The following is a 19,134-nucleotide window of genomic DNA, read 5'->3' as shown; positions in this document are numbered from 1 at the left end:
CAGAGGGTAGCCCCTTTGAGTCTGGTCTGCTTGAGGTTTCTTCCTCAAATCATCAGAGGCAGTTTTTCTTTACCACTGTCACCTGTGTTCTTGCTCAGGGGGTTGGTAAGGTTAGACCTTACTTGTGTGAAGCACCTTGAGGCAACTCTGTTGCGGTTTGGCGCTATAATAAATGAAATAAATTGAAACTGAAATTGAACTGAACGATGGGCACCGACCAGCTCATCAGCAAACAGATAATTAGCAAAGATAACATTGAAAACTATCAGCAGACCAATTAGCTTCCACTAAATTTAGTTCCGCTAATTTTAAGTTAGCGTTTTTGAACCCTATTAAATCATATGTCTGTTGCTGTTGGAACACAGACACAAATCCAGAAGGAAACAAGCTTCACCTCAAGCAGCAGGAAGTCAAGCCAGAGTAAACACATTCATGTTTGTTTATTTATCTATTTATTTTTTACATTTCTAATTCATTCATACTCAGTCATTTCCCACGATCACGTCATTTTTTTGTTTCAGACAAATGTTTCCCAACGTCTGAACGAGTGTGGAAATGAATTCAGAATGAAATCTTGGCAGGTATTATATTTCTGGTAGAAAACTTTAGCGAGTTTTCGGTATATAAGTTGTACTGGAGTATAAGGGCCTAAATAAAATCAAAAAATAAAATGCAACTCACACTCCAGAAAATAATGATACCTACTAACAGACTGGGCGCCTTTAATACTTTCTCTACGATTAAACTTTGTTGAATGCAAACTGGTTCATTTCGTTTGTTCACTTAATTATTTATGTAGATATTGTTCATATTCTGATCTCAGCCTGCCAACTCTTATTTGGGACCCTCCATATTTATGCTACAACATATTCAAATTTCAGCTCTTCAATGCTGTTTTTAACAGTTTTGGTGGCAAAAAAACAAAACAAAGCTAAATTTGTTTGATAAAAGTGAGCGTTCAGAAGTAGCTTTAGCTAAACGCTTCAGTGGCTTGTCGCTCGTTAGCGCGATAACAGTTAACTTTTCAGTTAGCAGATACTGAAGCTAACTTTTAGGTTGGTTGTGTCCACCAGCGAGCATACTGAATGAAACATCTGACTCCATGTAAACCCACATTACACAGAGTGCACAGTAACGTTGAAATGACTTCTAATGTGCTGGGTGGAAAAACGTGGTGTCAGTCTGCTGGACCCTGGACGGCTCCTTCCCCATTAATAACCAACTCAAGGACAAATCTAATCCCATAATAAGAGTCACTTTAATAATTTACTGGAGCGACCTCAGGGCCTTCTACCCTCACAGTGTCACTGCTGTGTTGGAGCAGCAGGAACACCAGTTTCCCTCATGAGGCCGGTCCAGATGAACTCCACATGGATTACCACGCGTCCTCCATTTATCCCTTTACAGCTCATTTAGTCTGTCATCTCTTCAGAATAACAGATGAATGGAAAAGCCAAACAGCCAGGTGGACTACAATGAAATCTCTTATTGCCACCTCTCTTGACGGGTTGTGAGGCAACACTTTAGGACATTAACTGCCGCCTCCACATATGTAGCATCGTAGTTCCGGTGCAAAGTGGCAGTGCCAAGCATCACCCAGTGCCCATGTCCTCTAAATAACAATCCTACGTGTTCATGCAGGTGTGTTGCTCACAGAGCTGGTATGTTGAAGCACCTTATACAAGCAGCTTCACATCTCTCTCTCTCTCTCTCTCTCTCGAAATGAAAGTAATCAAACTACACCCTGACATCAGTGTGTGAGTGTGTCTGTGTGAATGGGTGAATGTGAGGCATCACTGTAAAGTGCTTTGAGCTTCTGATATACACAGAAAAGTCCCATATATAAAAATGCAGTCCAGAAGAGTAAAATTTCAAAAATGGAATACCCCATGTTGTGGCATCATTGCTTCACCTCAGGGAGCTTTGGTGGCTGCTGCTCCCTGTGCACTCTGACAGGCTGGAGTTAATCCATTAATGTGGCAGCAGGCACATAGTGTTGTGGTACAACACTATGTGCCTGCTGCACGTTAGTTTAAAAGGGAAGAACAGGTGCCACTCTGATTGACAGATATCATGTCCCACATGACAATATGTCCATGGCTAATGAATCCCTTTTGTGCCCAGTACTTGCTTTTGCACCAGTATTTCACACTGCTTAAACAGCAACGTGCACCTGGACACAGCCCAAAACAGACTTGCACTGGGCTGTTTTTGCAGAGTGCAGACTCTGGCAATTCAACAGAGAGAGAGAGAGAGAGAGAGAAAATCAGGACTGAATGTCTCAAGTTACTAGAAGACTGTAAAGGAAACAAACATCTTGATGAAGAACTCAGTCCACTCAGGGTCGCCACAGTAGACAAAAGGTGGTTCTGCATGTTGATATGGCACAAATTTTACACTGGATGCCCTTCCTGATGCAACTCCATAGTATATGGAGAACGGGCTGGGTTTTGAACTGGGAACCTTCTGCACTAAAAACAAGTACACTTAACCAGTTGTCCACCACCACTGCTTAACTATGACATCAAATTTTCGAAAGAAAGAAAGAAAGAATTCAGGCTTCTCTGTATACAAGGTCTGTTGGAAACCATTCGAAAAATTTATCTGGCTTTCTGTGAAAATTTTATGGGCTTCACAGAGAATAAGGAGTGTTACTACAGCTTTAAGGACGGCCCACAATGGCGCTCAGCGCGCCGCGCTCCAAGCTGCGACGACGAGGCAGAAACCACCAGATCATTTCTAAACGGATGGCTGTGTGGAGCCGGGACCGTCATGTGCAATTTCTCTGGTTATCACAAGAGCTGGACATCAGCCATTTTCCGGCAGATTTCACTTTTAACAAGAGATTTTGTCATGGAAAGCCACGCGGAGGTAAAGTATAGTGTGACTATGAGGAAAGGACAAATGAAGAGTTGTTTTGCTGACATGCTGAATCCAATCAGACCACAATTACACTTTGAGTATCAAACACAGTGTGTAAAATGTGGTAAAACATACAATTGTTTCACATATCTAATAGTACAACAGCACAGTTGTGGAGTGGAACAGTGAAAGAAGACGTGAACTTTCAGCTGGAATGTGTCAGAAGGCTCGTGGAGAATCAAGTGCTGATTTTACAGGTTTCCTTTAAACAAATTTCTTCTCTGTTTACAAAACACTGTAAAAATAATGCAACTTCTTTCAGCTGCTCCCATTAGGGGGCGCCACAGCAGATCAGTGGTTTCCATCTCACCCTGTCCTCTGCGTCTTCCTCTGGCTCTCCAACCACCTGCTTGTCCTCCCTCAGCACATCCATAAACCTCCTCTTTGTCCTCCCTCTTCTCCTCCTGCCTGGTGGCTCCATCCTCAGCATCCTTCTCCCTATATACCCTGGGTCCCTCCTCTGCTCATGTCCAAACCATCTCAGTCTCTCCTCTCTGACTTTGTCTCCAAACCGTCCTACTTGTGCATTTCTACAAAACAATTCAAATGTTGGATTTGTCCTGCCTTTACAGCACAAAGAGCTGCTGCTCATTCATGTTAAATACTTTTTCTAACGTTTTGAGATTGACCACGTTGGGTCTTGGGACAGGTGTTCATAGTACAATAGGAGCTATACCTTACTGAATGTTCATTCATGTGGGTTTCAAATGTTATACCTGCCCATCGCTCTCTGGAGTTTCCAGCAGGCCCGTTTCAGTCTGTGTGGAGGACAGAACTCTCTCGGTGTGGATTCAGGTGAATCCACATCCTCTGTGCGACTCACATTCCTCACTGAATCAGGCCTCAGAAACATCTCTCATCTCTAATTCACTTGTGACATTTGCTTAGATTTTCGCTCCATGGAGCAAGTCCTCTCCACAAGTTCAGGTCTCGGAAAACAGCTTGTGCCTGTCTTAGCTCAGCCGTTTAAGGTCTGCCACGCCCTCGGCCAAGGCTGCCATGACGAGGATAAAGTACACAGAGAATCGTATAATTAGATGTGCTGACAAACTTCTTAGACACACGTGTTGCTGTGTGCACAGTTGGGATCGGCTTCCAGAGACACGTGTGTCACAAAGAACAGGGATGTGAGGTGGCTGAGTACAGTTCTGCTGGCTGTTACTCACAAGCTGGTGAGAAGGAAAAGGTGCTTTCCCAGTTGGCACGTGTCGCTGGGTTTACTGACCTCACCAATGTTCAGGGTGTTTCCTGCTTGTAAAGACTGAGATTTGCTTCGGTCTCTTGGCAGAATTTGGAAGCCGGGCCGACCTGCTTACAGTGGATTAAAATAATTCCCCGACTAGCACATCCTGCGCTCCTGGCACATAAATTCATGAGCACCGTGTTTTGAGTTGAAAGGTTGGAGCTGGGTTAAGCAGTGGCCGTGGCTCCTCTGGAGCTAAAATAACTTCATTTTCTCACACAGATGATGAACGGTTCATCTGATGTTAAGCTTTTCCAAATGTCTACCTTGACTCGAGCAGGGCAAATTCCACAATACATACCCTCATACTATCTTCCCTGAACTATCTGCTGATTTATGAGCTTCACTGATAATGGAATAAATGAATGTTTATATTGATTATATTTACAAAGAGGAACCCTGTACCTCCTTCCTGAGTTAAGTATATTCAGAGTGCAGAACACGAGACTCATCTGTTAAAATATTGTCAGCACATCTGAGAACTGCCTGTTCAAACAACTCTTGGGGAGTTACAGGTTCCACCATACCCATGATTTTGCCAGCTATCTTAATCAGATTTAATATTTGACTTTTTGATTTATCTGTTAAATCAATCAATCAATCAATTAACATTTATTTATAAAGCACCTTACAGCACCGACTGGTGTCCAAAGTGCTTAACATTAAAAACACAAATTCACAAAAATAAAACACATATAGAATAAAATTTTAAAACAGCACATAAAAAAAACAGAACGTCACCTCCCCACTAAGTGTTAAAAGCCAGTTTAAATAAATAAGTCTTTAACTTAGATTTAAAAAGTACTAGGTCAGGAATAGTACGTAACTCAAGAGGTAGCTCGTTCCACAGTCTGGGGCCGGCTACCGCGAAAGCATGATCACCCCAGCGTTTATATCTTGACCTTGGAACATCTAAGTAAAGCTGGCCAGATGCCCTTAATGTCCTACTGTAGGTGCGCAAAGTTAAAATTTCAGACAAGTAGGGAGGTGCAAGGCCATAAATAGCTTTAAAAACAAACATTAAAATTTTAAAATCAATTCTAAAACGAAATGGAAGCCAGTGGAGTGAGTACAGGACGGGTGTAATATGCTCATGTCTAAAAGTGTTTGTCAAAAGACGAGCAGCAACATTCTGCACCAACTGGAGACGTGCAAGAGATGACTGATTAATGCCCGAATAAAGTGCATTACAATAATCAAGTCTGGAGCTGATGAAAGCATGAATGGTGTCTCAAGATCACGTCTACTGAGAAAGTGCTTTATTTTAGCCAAAAGGTAAAGTTGGAAAAAACTAGCTTTGACAACTGAATTTATCTGTTGATCAAACCTCAGACAGCTGTCAAATATCACTCCCAAATTCTTGACAGCTGGTTTTACATAGTTAGCCAAAGCACCAAAATTTGGTGTTACCACAATTTGGTATGCCAGTGCGCTCAAATACCATGATCTCAGTTTTACCATCATTCAGGTAAAGGAAGTTTCGGGACAGCCACTGCTTTACATCACGAATACAATTAAATAATGATGACAAAGCATCACTCCCATTAGTCCTCACAGGCAGATAGATTTGCAGATCATCTGCATAACAATGAAAGGACAGGTTGTGCTGGGTTATAATGACCCCAATGGCAGAATGTACAAAGAAAATAGAATCGGCCCAAGGACAGAACCCTGCGGCACTCCACAAGACAGATGAACAGTTGATGAGGAGAGGTCCCCAATCATGACAGAAAAGCTCCTTTCAGCCAAATATGATCTAAACCACTTAAGTGCAGTACCATGAATGCCAATAAAATGTTCTAACCGGGAGACAAGTACTGTGTGATCCACAGTATCAAAGGCTGCTGTGAGGTCCAACAGAACCAGCACAGCGGGATTCCCTGCATCCATCGACAGAGTAATATCATTATGAACTTTTAAAAGTGCTGACTCAGTGCTGTGCCGTGATCTAAACCCAGATTGTAATTTTTCAAGGATGAGATTGTCTTCTAAAAATGATTGTAACTGTAAAAAGACAACCTTTTCTAAAACCTTAGACAGAAATGGCAGGTGAGACACAGGTCTAAAACTGGATAAAACTGACGAGTCCAGGTGAGGTTTTTTAAGAGTTAAAGGTTTTTTAAAAGTTCAATTACAAAACCAGCTAGTAATACCATACCGTAACACGGACTCAATCGTTGCTCTGTAGAAAATCAGCATAATATTCCTACATACACCAAACAGTCGGAGTCGACGAAGAAAGTGCATGCACTGGTGGATTCGGGCACAAACGCTTGACACTTGGATTTGTCAGCTTAAGTTGTTATCAATGTAAACCCCCAGATATTTATACAAATCCACCTGTTCAATGTTATGTCATGTATGGTGACCACACTACGGTCTCCAACAGCCCAAGTGTCCACCAACATCTCCACTGTTTTATTAGTATTAATTTGCAATTGATGGACATCACACCAGTTCACAAACCTGTCCACTCCAGATTTGTGACAACTTGAATTAGTACTAGTGTTTAGCAGACTGAGTATTACAGTGTCATCTGAAAATTTAACAACATACTGGTTTGGCATTAGTATAGAGTGTAAATAAAAAAGGTGAACTAACACAGCCCTGAGGGACTCCAGTGCTACTTAACGCAATATCAGAGCAGACAGAATTGACCTTCACCTGCTGTGACCTGTTTGTTAAAAAAGAATGATACCACTTAATTAAAAAAGGGTTCACATTCAGCCGAATCATTTTTTTAAGAAGGATATGTGACCGGATACAGTTAAAAGCAGAACTAAAATCAATAAAAACTAATTTGGCATATGCAGAGGAACTCTCAAGATGCTTTAAAACCAAGTTCATTATAGTTAAAATGGCATCACTCGTACTCCGCTTCCTTTTGTACGCAAACTAATACTGATCCAGGTGTGGCTCCACCTCTACAGTAAGCTCCTGAATTAACAGTTTCTCCAGTGCCTTCATTACATTAGAGGTTCAGGCTACTGGCCGAAAATCATTATTCACTTGGGGTGTGATTTCATGGGGACTGGAATAATAACTGATCTCTTCCAAAGCTCAGGTACTGAATAAGTATCTATAGAGAGCTGGAAGAGTTGATGCCAAGCTGGAGTGAGCTCCTCTGCAAATGTTTTTAAAAGAAAAGCAGACATACTGTCTGGCCCTGTGGCTTTATTAGTGTACACTGATTTAAAAGCTTGAGTAACTGATTGTGGGTCAATTAAAATTCTGTCCTCATGCAAATTACACCTAATCTTTTAAAATTTCCCTGCACTCTTCCTGGTTATCAAAACACAAATAAAAATCATTTAGCCTATTGGCTTTTACAAATTCATTATTGTCAATGACAGGTCTCCTTTTTGTGTCCATGTGTGTCATGTCCCGAACAGAATCCCACAGTCTCTTGTTGTTTGCTCTGGAAAGGTCCCGTTCTGTGCGCTCCTTATGCTGCCGTCGAGCATCTCTCATCTTCTGGTTCAGGTCTTTTTGTGTGACCCTGACCCCTCAAAGTCCCTTGATTTAAAAGCTGCTTTCTTCCTATTAATACATTCCCGTATTTCCCGTGAGACATACGATTTATTATTTGGGTATTTCTTAATAATCTTTTGGGGAATGATTGACTCCACACAGACAGAGATGTAACCAGTAACTGCCTCTGTGGCAGTATTGATATCCGCGTTTCGGAAAAAAATGTCCCAATCTGTACACAAGAAACATCCTTTCAGCTCCTCTGTCTTGTCAGCAGACCACAGTTTGACAGAGTGGACCTCAGGTTTACTAGATTTAAATGCTGATCACCAGGTGGGGAGAAGCTGGACTACATTATGGTCTGAATTGCCAAGGGGGGGGGGGGGGGGGGTCTGACTCTGGCTGTGTAGGCATCTCTTATGTTCTCATAGCACTTATCCAGAGTCTTACTGTTCCTGGTGCTACACTGAACATATTGATAGAAGCCAGGCAGGGATTTATTTAAACTGCAGTGATTTAGATCACCAAGAACAAACATGGCAGCATCCGGTTTATTCTGAAGATGAGAATGGACACAATCTGAAATCTGACGAGCTGTTCTGGCAGCATTTCCACTTGGTGGAATATAAACTACACACACAAATATATTTGTGAATTCTCGAGGAAGGTAATAAGGTCATAAAGTTACACACAGGAGCTCAAGATCGGAATTACAGACATACAAAGTTTGTACACAACCTGTCTTTAACGTATAAACAAACTTCACCCCCCCCCCCCCGTGTTTTACCAGAGTTTTTGTTCCTGTCCAGGCGGATGTGTGTAAATCCATCCACTTGAATGAAGCTGTCCGGTACATCATCGCTAAACCATGTTTCTGGAAAAGCCATTAATCCAGACTCACGGAACTCGTTATCAGGCTCCAGCTTGCAGTTGCTTAAGTTGTTTAAGTTGCTTGATGACAAGCAACTTAAAATAACCAATATGACGACAACGATAAAGACTGTTTCAGCGTAATGATGAACAATGCTACGTCTCAAAACATGAAGGCAGTGATTCTGTGTGGGATGCAGCCCTCTGGTGGCCATGAAGGTACTGCAATTGAGGTGCCTATGGGTTACAGGACCAGTCATGTGGAAGTAAACTGAGGAATGTCCTCTTTAATGATGGACCAACACGGTCCTGTCCGAGTAAGAATAAGGAGACATGAAGAAACTACCACATACCTCCACCAAGGCCACACATTCATTTGACATCCAAAAGACATTTTGTCTTCTGGATCCTCTAAATTATTTACACATTATACACTTTGTGTGTTTTTAGGAATCCGCTAGCTTAGCACAGCTACTAGCTCTTAGCAGATTTAGCATGGCGGCTTCTCCTGTCTCTCCCGCACTTTTCTGCTCTGGGTGTGAAATGTTTAGTTATTCCTCAGCCTCCTTTAGCAGTAATGGTACTTGTAATAAGTGTAGCTTATTCGTAGCTTTGGAGGCCAGGCTGGGCGAATTGGAGACTTGGCTCCGCACCGTGGAAAATTCTACAGCTAGCCAGGCCCCTGTAGTCGGTGCGGACCAAGGTAGCTTAGCTGCCGTTAGTTCCCTTCCAGCAGATCCCGAGCAGCTGGGAAAGCAGGCCGACTGGGTGACTGTGAGGAGGAAGCGTAGCCCTAAACAGAAGCCCCGTGTACACCGCCAACCCGTTCACATTTCTAACCGTTTTTCCCCACTCGGCGACACACCCACCGAGGATCAAACTCTGGTTATTGGCGACTCTGTTTTGAGAAATGTGAAGTTAGCGACACCAGCAACCATAGTCAATTGTCTTCCGGGGGCCAGAGAAGGCAACACTGAAGGAAATTTGAAACTGCTGGCTAAGGCTAAGCGTAAATTCAGTAAGATTGTAATTAACGTCGGCAGTAATTACACCCGGTTAAGTCCAATCGGAGGTCACTAAAATTAACATTGAATTGGTGTGTAACTTTGCAAAAACAATGTCAGACTCTGTAGTTTTCTCTGGGCCCCTCCCCAATCGGACCGGCAGTGACATGTTTAGCCGCATGTTCTCCTTGAATTGCTGGCTGTCTGAGTGGTGTCCAAAAAATGAGGTGGGCTTCATAGATAATTGGCAAAGCTTCTGGGGAAAACCTGGTCTTGTTAGGAGAGACGGCATCCATCCCACTTTGGATGGAGCAGCTCTCATTTCTAGAAATCTGGCCAATTTTCTTAAATCCTCCAAACCGTGACTATCCAGGGTTGGGACCAGGAAGCAGAGTTGTAGTCTTACACACCTCTCTGCAGCTTCTCTCCCCCTGCCATCCCCTCATTACCCCATCCCCGTAGAGACGGTGCCTGCTCCCAGACCACCAACAACCAGTAAAAATCTATTTAAGCATAAAAATTCAAAAAGAAAAAATAATATAGCACCTTCAACTGCACCACAGACTAAAACAGTTAAATGTGGTCTATTAAACATTAGGTCTCTCTCTTCTAAGTCCCTGTTAGTAAATGATGTAATAATTGATCAACATATTGATTTATTCTGCCTTACAGAAACCTGGTTACAGCAGGATGAATATGCTAGTTTAAATGAGTCAACACCCCCGAGTCACACTAACTGCCAGAACGCTCGTAGCACGGGCCGAGGTGGAGGATTAGCAGCAATCTTCCATTCCATCTTATTAATTAATCAAAAACCCAGACAGAGCTTTAATTCATTTGAAAGCTTGACTCTTAGTCTTGTCCATCCAAATTGGAAGTCCCAAAAACCAGTTTTATTTGTTATTATCTATCGTCCACCTGGTCGTTACTGTGAATTTCTCTGTGAATTTTCAGACCTTTTGTCTGACTTAGTGCTTAGCTCAGATAAGATAATTATAGTGGGCGATTTTAACATCCACACAGATGCTGAGAATGACAGCCTCAACACTGCATTTAATCTATTATTAGACTCAACTGGCTTTGCTCAAAATGTAAATGAGTCCACCCACCACTTTAATCATATCTTAGATCTTGTTCTGACTTATGGAAATTGAAGACTTAACAGTATTCCCTGAAAACTCCCTTCTGTCTGATCATTTCTTACTAACATTTACATTTACTCTGATGGACTACCCAGCAGTGGGGAATAAGTTTCATTACAATAGAAGTCTTTCAGAAAGCGCTGTAACTAGGTTTAAGGATATGATTCCTTCTTTATGTTCTCTAATGCCATATACCAACACAGTGCAGAGTAGCTACCTAAACTCTGTAAGTGAGATAGAGTATCTCGTCAATAGTTTTACATCCTCATTGAAGACAACTTTGGATGCTGTAGCTCCTCTGAAAAAGAGAGCTTTAAATCAGAAGTGCCTGACTCTGTGGTATAACTCACAAACTCGCAGCTTAAAGCAGATAACCCGTAAGTCGGAGAGGAAATGGCGTCTCACTAATTTAGATCTTCACTTAGCCTGGAAAAAGAGTCTGTTGCTCTATAAAAAAGCCCTCCGTAAAGCTAGGACATCTTACTACTCATCATTAGTTGAAGAAAATAAGAACAACCCTGTTGGGAAGGTGTCGTGACACGGACCCACAACAGGGGGCGCTAAGGAACGGACAATGGATAAGCCAACGAGTAACAATTTAATGTTGTGAAAACACACAACGGAATACAGACAGAAATATGGATTGCCAATAATACACCAGGTGACGTGTGGGCAGGCTCGAAGATAGAAGACCTCTAGCGAGAGAAGAGCTGATTCCCACACAGCTTCCACCACCAACGGGCCTGAAGAACACTGGAGCCGCCAAGTCCCGAGTCCCCAGGTGGCCTCTGCCTTCGGCTGTCGACCCTGGTACTGCTGGCAGAGAATAGAGAAAGTCCAGGTGAGTGTGAGCCCGCACACTCAGTAGTCCACTCACAGTTAATGTTCGTTTTCGGAGGGAGAACCTCCACCTCCAATCACACACTCGTACAGCTCCTTGTGAAACCACTTATCTGGTTGGGGTGTGAGGCGAAGCCGTCGCAGTCCACACCAAACGGCAATACAGCAGACAAGGACACGTCCAGGAAAACGGCTGTAAATGAGATCAGACTCCTGTTCAGTTTAAGCAGAGAAATTACAATAGAGACGGTTACCTCTTGGTTGCTGATTTCTCGGCGGGGAGGTGGAGTTGCAGTCCGGCTTTTATGGTGATGTGGGTGATGAGTGACAGCTGGTGCTGATGATGAGTGACAGCTGTCACTCTCTGTTGTTCCGACACCCTCTCGTGCTTGAAGCCCGCACTTCAAGCAGGGCGCCATCTGGTGGTGGTGGGCCAGCAGTACCTCCTCTTCTGGCGGCCCACACAACAAACCCCAGGTTTCTTTTCAGCACTGTAGCCAGGCTGACAAAGAGTCAGAGCTCTATTGAGCCGAGTATTCCTTTAACTTTAGTAATGACTTCATGACTTTCTTTGCTAATAAAATTTTAACTATTAGAGAAAAAATTACTCATAACCATCCCAAAGACATATCGTTATCTTTGGCTGCTTTCAGTGATGCTGGTATTTGGTTAGACTCTTTCTCTCCGATTGTTCTGTCTGAGTTACTTTCATTAGTTACTTCATCCAAACCATCAACATGTTTATTAGACCCCATTCCTGCCAGGCTGCTCAAGGAAGCCCTACCATTATTTAATGCTTCAATCTTAAATATGATCAATCTATCTTTGTTAGTTGGCTATGTACCACAGGCTTTTAAGGTGGCAGTAATTAAACCATTACTTAAAAAGCCATCACTTGACCCAGCTATCTTAGCTAATTATAGGCCAATCTCCAACCTTCCTTTTCTCTCAAAAAATCTTGAAAGGGTAGTTGTAAAACAGCTAACTGATCATCTGCAGAGGAATGGTCTATTTGAAGAGTTTCAGTCAGGTTTTAGAATTCATCATAGTACAGAAACAGCATTAGTGAAGGTACAAATGATCTTCTTATGGCCTCAGACAGTGGACTCATCTCTGTGCTTGTTCTGTTAGACCTCAGTGCTGCTTTTGATACTGTTGACCATAAAATTTTATTACGGAGATTGGAGCATGCCATAGGTATTAAAGGCACTGCGCTGCGGTGGTTTGAATCATATTTATCTAATAGATTACAATTTGTTCATGTAAATTGGAGTTCCACAAGGTTCTGTGCTAGGACCAATTTTATTCACTTTATACATGCTTCCCTTAGGTAGTATTATTAGACGGCATTGCTTAAATTTTCATTGTTACGCAGATGATACCCAGCTTTATCTATCCATGAAGCCAGAGGACACACACCAATTAGCTAAAACGCAGGATTGTCTTACAGACATAAAGACATGGATGACCTCTAATTTCCTGCTTTTAAACTCAGATAAAACTGAAGTTATTGTACTTGGCCCCACAAATCTTAGAAACATGGTGTCTAACCAGATCCTTACTCTGGATGGCATTACCCTGACCTCTAGTAATACTGTGAGAAATCTTGGAGTCATTTTTGATCAGGATATGTCATTCAATGCGCATATTAAACAAATATGTAGGACTGCTTCTTTGCATTTGCGCAATATCTCTAAAATTAGAAAGGTCTTGTCTCAAAGTGATGCTGAAAAACTAATTCATGCATTTATTTCCTCTAGGCTGGACTATTGTAACTCATTATTATCAGGTTGTCCTAAAAGTTCCCTGAAAAGCCTTCAGTTAATTCAAAATGCTGCAGCTAGAGTACTGACGGGGACTAGAAGGAGAGAGCATATCTCACCCATATTGGCCTCTCTTCATTGGCTTCCTGTTAATTCTAGAATAGAATTTAAAATTCTTCTTCTTACTTATAAGGTTTTGAATAATCAGGTCCCATCTTATCTTAGGGACCTCATAGTACCATATCACCCCAACAGAGCGCTTCGCTCTCAGACAGCAGGCTTACTTGTAGTTCCTAGGGTTTGTAAGAGTAGAATGGGAGGCAGAGCCTTCAGCTTTCAGGCTCCTCTCCTGTGGAACCAGCTCCCAATTTGGATCAGGAAGACAGACACCCTCTCTACTTTTAAGATTAGGCTTAAAACTTTCCTTTTTGCTAAAGCTTATAGTTAGGGCTGGATCAGGTGACCCTGAACCATCCCTTAGTTATGCTGCTATAGACTTAGACTGCTGGGGGGTTCCCATGATGCACTGAGTGTTTCTTTCTCTTTTTGCTCTGTATGCACCACTCTGCATTTAATCATTAGTGATTGATCTCTGCTCCCCTCCACAGCATGTCTTTTTCCTGGTTCTCTCCCTCAGCCCCAACCAGTCCCAGCAGAAGACTGCCCCTCCCTGAGCCTGGTTCTGCTGGAGGTTTCTTCCTGTTAAAAGGGAGTTTTTCCTTCCCACTGTTGCCAAGTGCTTGCTCACAGGGGGTCGTTTTGACCGTTGGGGTTTTTCCGTAATTACTGTATGGCTTTGTCTTACAATATAAAGCGCCTTGGGGCAACTGTTTGTTGTGATTTGGCGCTATATAAATAAAATTGATTTGATTTGATTTGATCCAATATATGTTCAGGATCAAATGCATTCAAAACCCCTCATTTTCTAGGACATTATCCACCTGCTCACTAAATTTCATCAACATTCTCTCACAAGGTTTGAGATAAATGTTTTTGTGTAGGCTCTCAGTTGTCCAGGTGGTTTCCATAGAAGAGAAGCTTGAATCTCAAAATGCTTTGACCTGAGTACCCCATTGTACCCCCTGTTTACAATGGGTACTCACGTCAAAGCAGTTTCAGTCTTTTGTTCATGGTAATGAGTCATTCATGTCATCAGCAGAGTCGTCAAGGGAGCCATCATGAGAGGGTCCAACCCATCATTAGGAGGGACAGCTGCCCTGTCATTAGGAGGGTGCTAACTAGAGCACAATAGGTGCTAATTAGAGCTATTGTTTAGTCACTAGCCTATAGCAGTCTGCCTCTCGGTAGGAGGGGTCTGGTTAGGTTTAAAACTCCAGCTTTTGTGACTTCTTGATTATTCTTCTCTACAAGAGTCAAGACAGAAGTCAGACCACCAGAGCAAGAATTTTAGCTGAGGAAGCTTCTGCGATTTGAAGTGAAACGTCCTCGGGTCAAGCAACCCAGTCCAGTCGAAGATTCAAGCTTCTCTACTTTTGAGATAAATGTTATTTTGTGTCAAACCTTCTTCTGGATCTCAGTTCCAGAATAAATTCGGGTTCAACTCCACTATTCTATCACTTATTTTCTGGAACATTGTCCATCTGTTCACCAAATCTGCTAACAAACCAACAAACACTGGTGAGAACTTCACCTCCTTGGTGCAGGTAATGAAGGATACAATGCTTTGCAGCTCCAACAGACACAACACTTCCAGACAAAAAAAAAAGGATGCACCAGCACCATTTTTCAGAGCATTCTGCTTTGTTGGTGCTACTAAGCTTTTAAGTTGAAAATCCCCCAACTCTTCTGAAAGGTGCCATGATGTTTTCAAGGTTTATTTTGCTGTTTCTGTGTACAGTCAGCTGATTTGTCACTCAAAACCGATCACAATAGAGACAAAAAACTCATCTGTGATAGAGTGAACAGATGCTATGTTCATGCTGAGGGTGAGTACTTCTTAAATCACTGTACATTATAAGCTCTTCATAGTTGCCACAGAAACAAATCCCATGTGCAAGATTTTTTCCATGCCCCATAAAAACATTGAAACAGCATTCTCTCTCTCTCTCTCTCTCTCTCTCTCTCTCTCTCTCTCTCTCTCTCTCTCTCTCTCTCTCTCTCTCAGTAACTTCATACCTCGTTGTCTGTGCCCACGTCCAACATCACAGGTAGGCACTGCTGGGGCGGCACGCTGCCACAGGAGGTGTACAGGGCCAGTTTGCCCACTGGGATACCCATGCCGTTACAGCCCAGATCTCCCAGCCCCAGGATCCTCTCTCCGTCTGTCACACACACAGCCTGTAAAGCACAGTCACAGTCAGTGTATCACACTGGAAAGGGATTATTTCAACAATAAACACACAAAGCAGAAGTCCAGCTTCCATGTCTCATTAACTCAGAGCTTCCACTCTGCCACCCACCAGCATTTTGCCCCCCCAAGCTGAAGCCAGGCTTTCTTACATGTTCCAAACTTTCCACTCACTATTCACTTTACTCATTAAGCAACAAATAAATCCCTCTGGGTGGAAACAAATCAAATGTGTAACAGTTAATATCCAAAGTTCCTAAATCGGAGTGTTTTCCATGACCAGTGTGACGCAGACGATCCTGGCAGTGAAATTTTTTAGTGTCATCGTTCACATCACAACCTGGGTTGGGATTAAACCTCTTCACTGTTAATACTTAAAATGCACATTTTAAAGCCATAGCCACTCTGTGCAGAATGTGTCAGAAAGGTGGCTCCTGCTGCCCTCTCTGTGCCACTTTACAATAACACGGCCTTCACAATGACAGGCAGCATGTCAGCGCCGAGCTAAATGAACAGGTGGCTCCGGCTGCAGGTACCGCTGACGTGCCAAGAACGCCTGCTCGTGTCATCATCCTGCATTTGATTAGATCATGACTTGCAAATACTTGTTGAAGATACAAGATTAAAGGGACATTCCAGGAGTTTGGGAGCTTCGCCAATAAAAGAAATAGCTAAATTTCATCTGAATCCTCATGTCCTGACTTTGACTTTAGGCCATAGTTATTGGATTTTTTTGATTTACGGACGTGGATCATCCATGAACACATCGGGAAGATGGCCCCCAGAGATCAGCTGCTACAAGAAGGCCTCAGGCACCTGAAGACAGACAGTGACAAGGAACAAGAGGAGGAGATATAATGGAAGATCAAGCCCCTCGGTGGGATGTACCATCAACAGACAGAGGAAGCAGCTGACATCAAGAAGACCTACCAGTGGCTAGAAAAGGCCAACCTAAAGGACAGCATAGAGGCTCTGATCACAGCAGCACAAGAACAAGCCCTCAGCACCAGATCCATAGAGGCAGGAGTCCACCACAGCCGACAGGACCCAAGTCACAGGCTGTACAAATGTGTCCCAGAGACAGTCCAGCACATAGTAGCAGGATGCAAGCTGCAAGCTGGGACAGCGTCCACTGAGAGGCACAACGCCAGAAATTGTGTACAGGAACATCTGTGCCTCATAGGGATTAGAAGTCCCCAAGTCCTGATGGGACATACCGCCAAAGGTGGTTGAGAACGACAGGGCTCAGGTCCTGTGGGACTTCAAGTTCCAGACAGAGAAGCAGCTGTTGGCCAACTAACCAGACACAGTGGTGGTTGACAAGGGAAAGAAAACCGCAGTTGTGATCAATGTGTCAATCAGAGCTGACGGCAACATCAGAAAGGAGGAGCATGAGAAAATCAAGAGGTACCAAGAGCTGAAGGCACAGCTGGAGCAGATGTGGAAGGTAGAGTCCAAAGTGGTAAGAGGAGCTGTAACCCCCAAACTGGAAGAGTGGGTCCAGCAGATTCCAGGAACAACATCAGAGGTCTCTGTCCAGAACAGTGCAGACCCAGGAACAGCTAAGATACTGTGCAGAACCCTCAAACCCCCAGACCTCCGGTAGAGGACAAGAGCCTGAGAAACATGGCACCCCCCACCACCAAAAAAAGTGGCCCATGTGGAAAAACTTCCTGGTGTAAACATTACGGGCTCCATGAAACATTAAGGGATCACCAACGCAGGCCAAAGGTCGTTTGAAAATCCCACCACAATGAAAAGAAGACCTCAGCAGAATAATGGAATATCACTGTTCATCACGAACACTGTCCTAGACCCACTATGGACAAGTTGTCAAAGAGTGAAATGATTAATTTATTATTTTCAAAATATGGTGTTGAGGCAGCAGAAGATATTCACATTCCACTGATGTGTTTCAGTCAAGAGTCAGAATCTGAAGGAACCTCGGCTACTAATGGAATGAATCAGAGGAGTTATATAACATGTGAGGGAGGGTCCACAACAACATTCTGACCATACTGCATTTCTCTGCTCAGCTAGAACATCATCTTGGACCTGTTTCAGCGGGCTGTGTGGTTGACCTCCAGGACCTCAGGTGTTGGATGAAGTGACGCGCTGCATCACATCGCACTCCCACATTCAACAACTCACTTTCTGTCTCTGTTCTTGCTGAGTGCTTGTTGGAACTGTTTGTTATTTCTTTTCCAGCTTATGTGTTTTTAAATTATAAACATGGATGCACATAACTGGTACTCATGGTGCTTGTGCTTGTGTGAGCTAAAAATAAATGATGTGCAGCAGGAAATACAAGGGAGGCATTTTATAAGAGGAAAGCAATGACAAATTGTAGGAAAAGTGTTTCCCTCTGCTGTGCATCAATGATGTTTAGCACACACGAGCACCACGTGTACCAGTTATGTGCACCCCTGAATATAAAGCACATTAGAATGACTTGTAAATAAAGTTATTATAAAATATGTTTAAGTGAGCCATCTGTAGGACGGCAGCACCAGCTCCACTCTCTCTAACACACACACACACACACACACACACACACACACACACACACACACACACACACACACACACACACACACACACACACACACACAAAACTAATCAGTAAGTTATATTGGTGTCAACAATGAAACGTGAACACACCTACTGGGCCACTCTGCAAACCCGGACTTGCAGTGTTCCGGCTCACTCTGGATTTGTCTGATTTTAAACGCTGCTTTTGGAGTGTGTGGATTTACCCTGATGTCTTTCTCTGGCCAGTTCTGGAGGAGTGTAGAAATGTGTCCACGGTCATGAATGGTGATGAACAGGCCCCTGGAACATACAGAGAGAAACCAGCTCCCCAGCTGCTTGAAACCATGTTTTTATAAAGTTTAAAGGCATCACTGAGAATTCTGCTGATTTATCAGATCAGATCCACACGTCTCCCTCTTTGTTTAATCAGTATTTTTTTCTGTTCCTGCCATATCCAGCAAAGAAAGTTATCACTTTTAAAAAATGACTCACAGTCATAACTCAGGAACACCTTGAAATAATGAGAAGCATTATTCTTTGTCATTCTTTGTCCAGCTTAAAAAAAAAGATTTGAAGGAAAAACAATCGAAGCTCCAGCTCAGGGACTTTTTTCTTTCTTTTAATTGGGACTTTATTAAATACTGATGGCAGCTAGATTTCAGCACCGAGTCCAGATCCTGGGGTCTTGAGCAGCTGTTTACTTTTGGCCCTTGAGAGTCCCCAAATATGTATTTATTGTCCCGTCACCCGTCGTCCTCACAGATATACGGCCTCTGCTCTGTTCCAGCCTCACAGTAAACAGATCATCTCCATGTGTTACAGCGGCGTGTTCGGGACACATCCCCAGGGGGAGGGGGAGCAAGTTTGTTTTGTTTTTTTAATTTGTCAGCTCACCCACCAACTTCATCAGCACCTCCCTTGGAGGCTCTGATGTATAACCAGGGTTCCAGCCCACAGACTGGACAGACTGACCTCAGACACCAACCAAGCTGGTCTGACACTCCCCTGAACGGATCCCAGCGTTGAGACTGGGCTTTAG

At 43.2% G+C, this 19,134-nt stretch overlaps 1 protein-coding gene across 1 annotated transcript in view; it reads right to left on the bottom strand.

Annotated features, from left to right (window-relative positions):
- Window positions 1-19,134, bottom strand: part of me1 (malic enzyme 1, NADP(+)-dependent, cytosolic) — a 236,921-nt gene that overhangs the window by 35,003 nt on the left and 182,784 nt on the right. Inside the window, 2 exon segments of the mRNA XM_034175424.1 lie at window positions 15,392-15,553; window positions 18,320-18,395. Of these exon segments, the coding sequence (XP_034031315.1) occupies window positions 15,392-15,553; window positions 18,320-18,395 (238 nt within the window).

This window comes from Thalassophryne amazonica, chromosome 7 (assembly GCF_902500255.1).
Source record: "Thalassophryne amazonica chromosome 7, fThaAma1.1, whole genome shotgun sequence".
NCBI classification, from domain to species: Eukaryota; Metazoa; Chordata; class Actinopteri; order Batrachoidiformes; family Batrachoididae; genus Thalassophryne; species Thalassophryne amazonica.
Note: the sequence above shows the minus strand (reverse complement) of the source record. Positions and strands in the feature narration are given on the sequence as shown.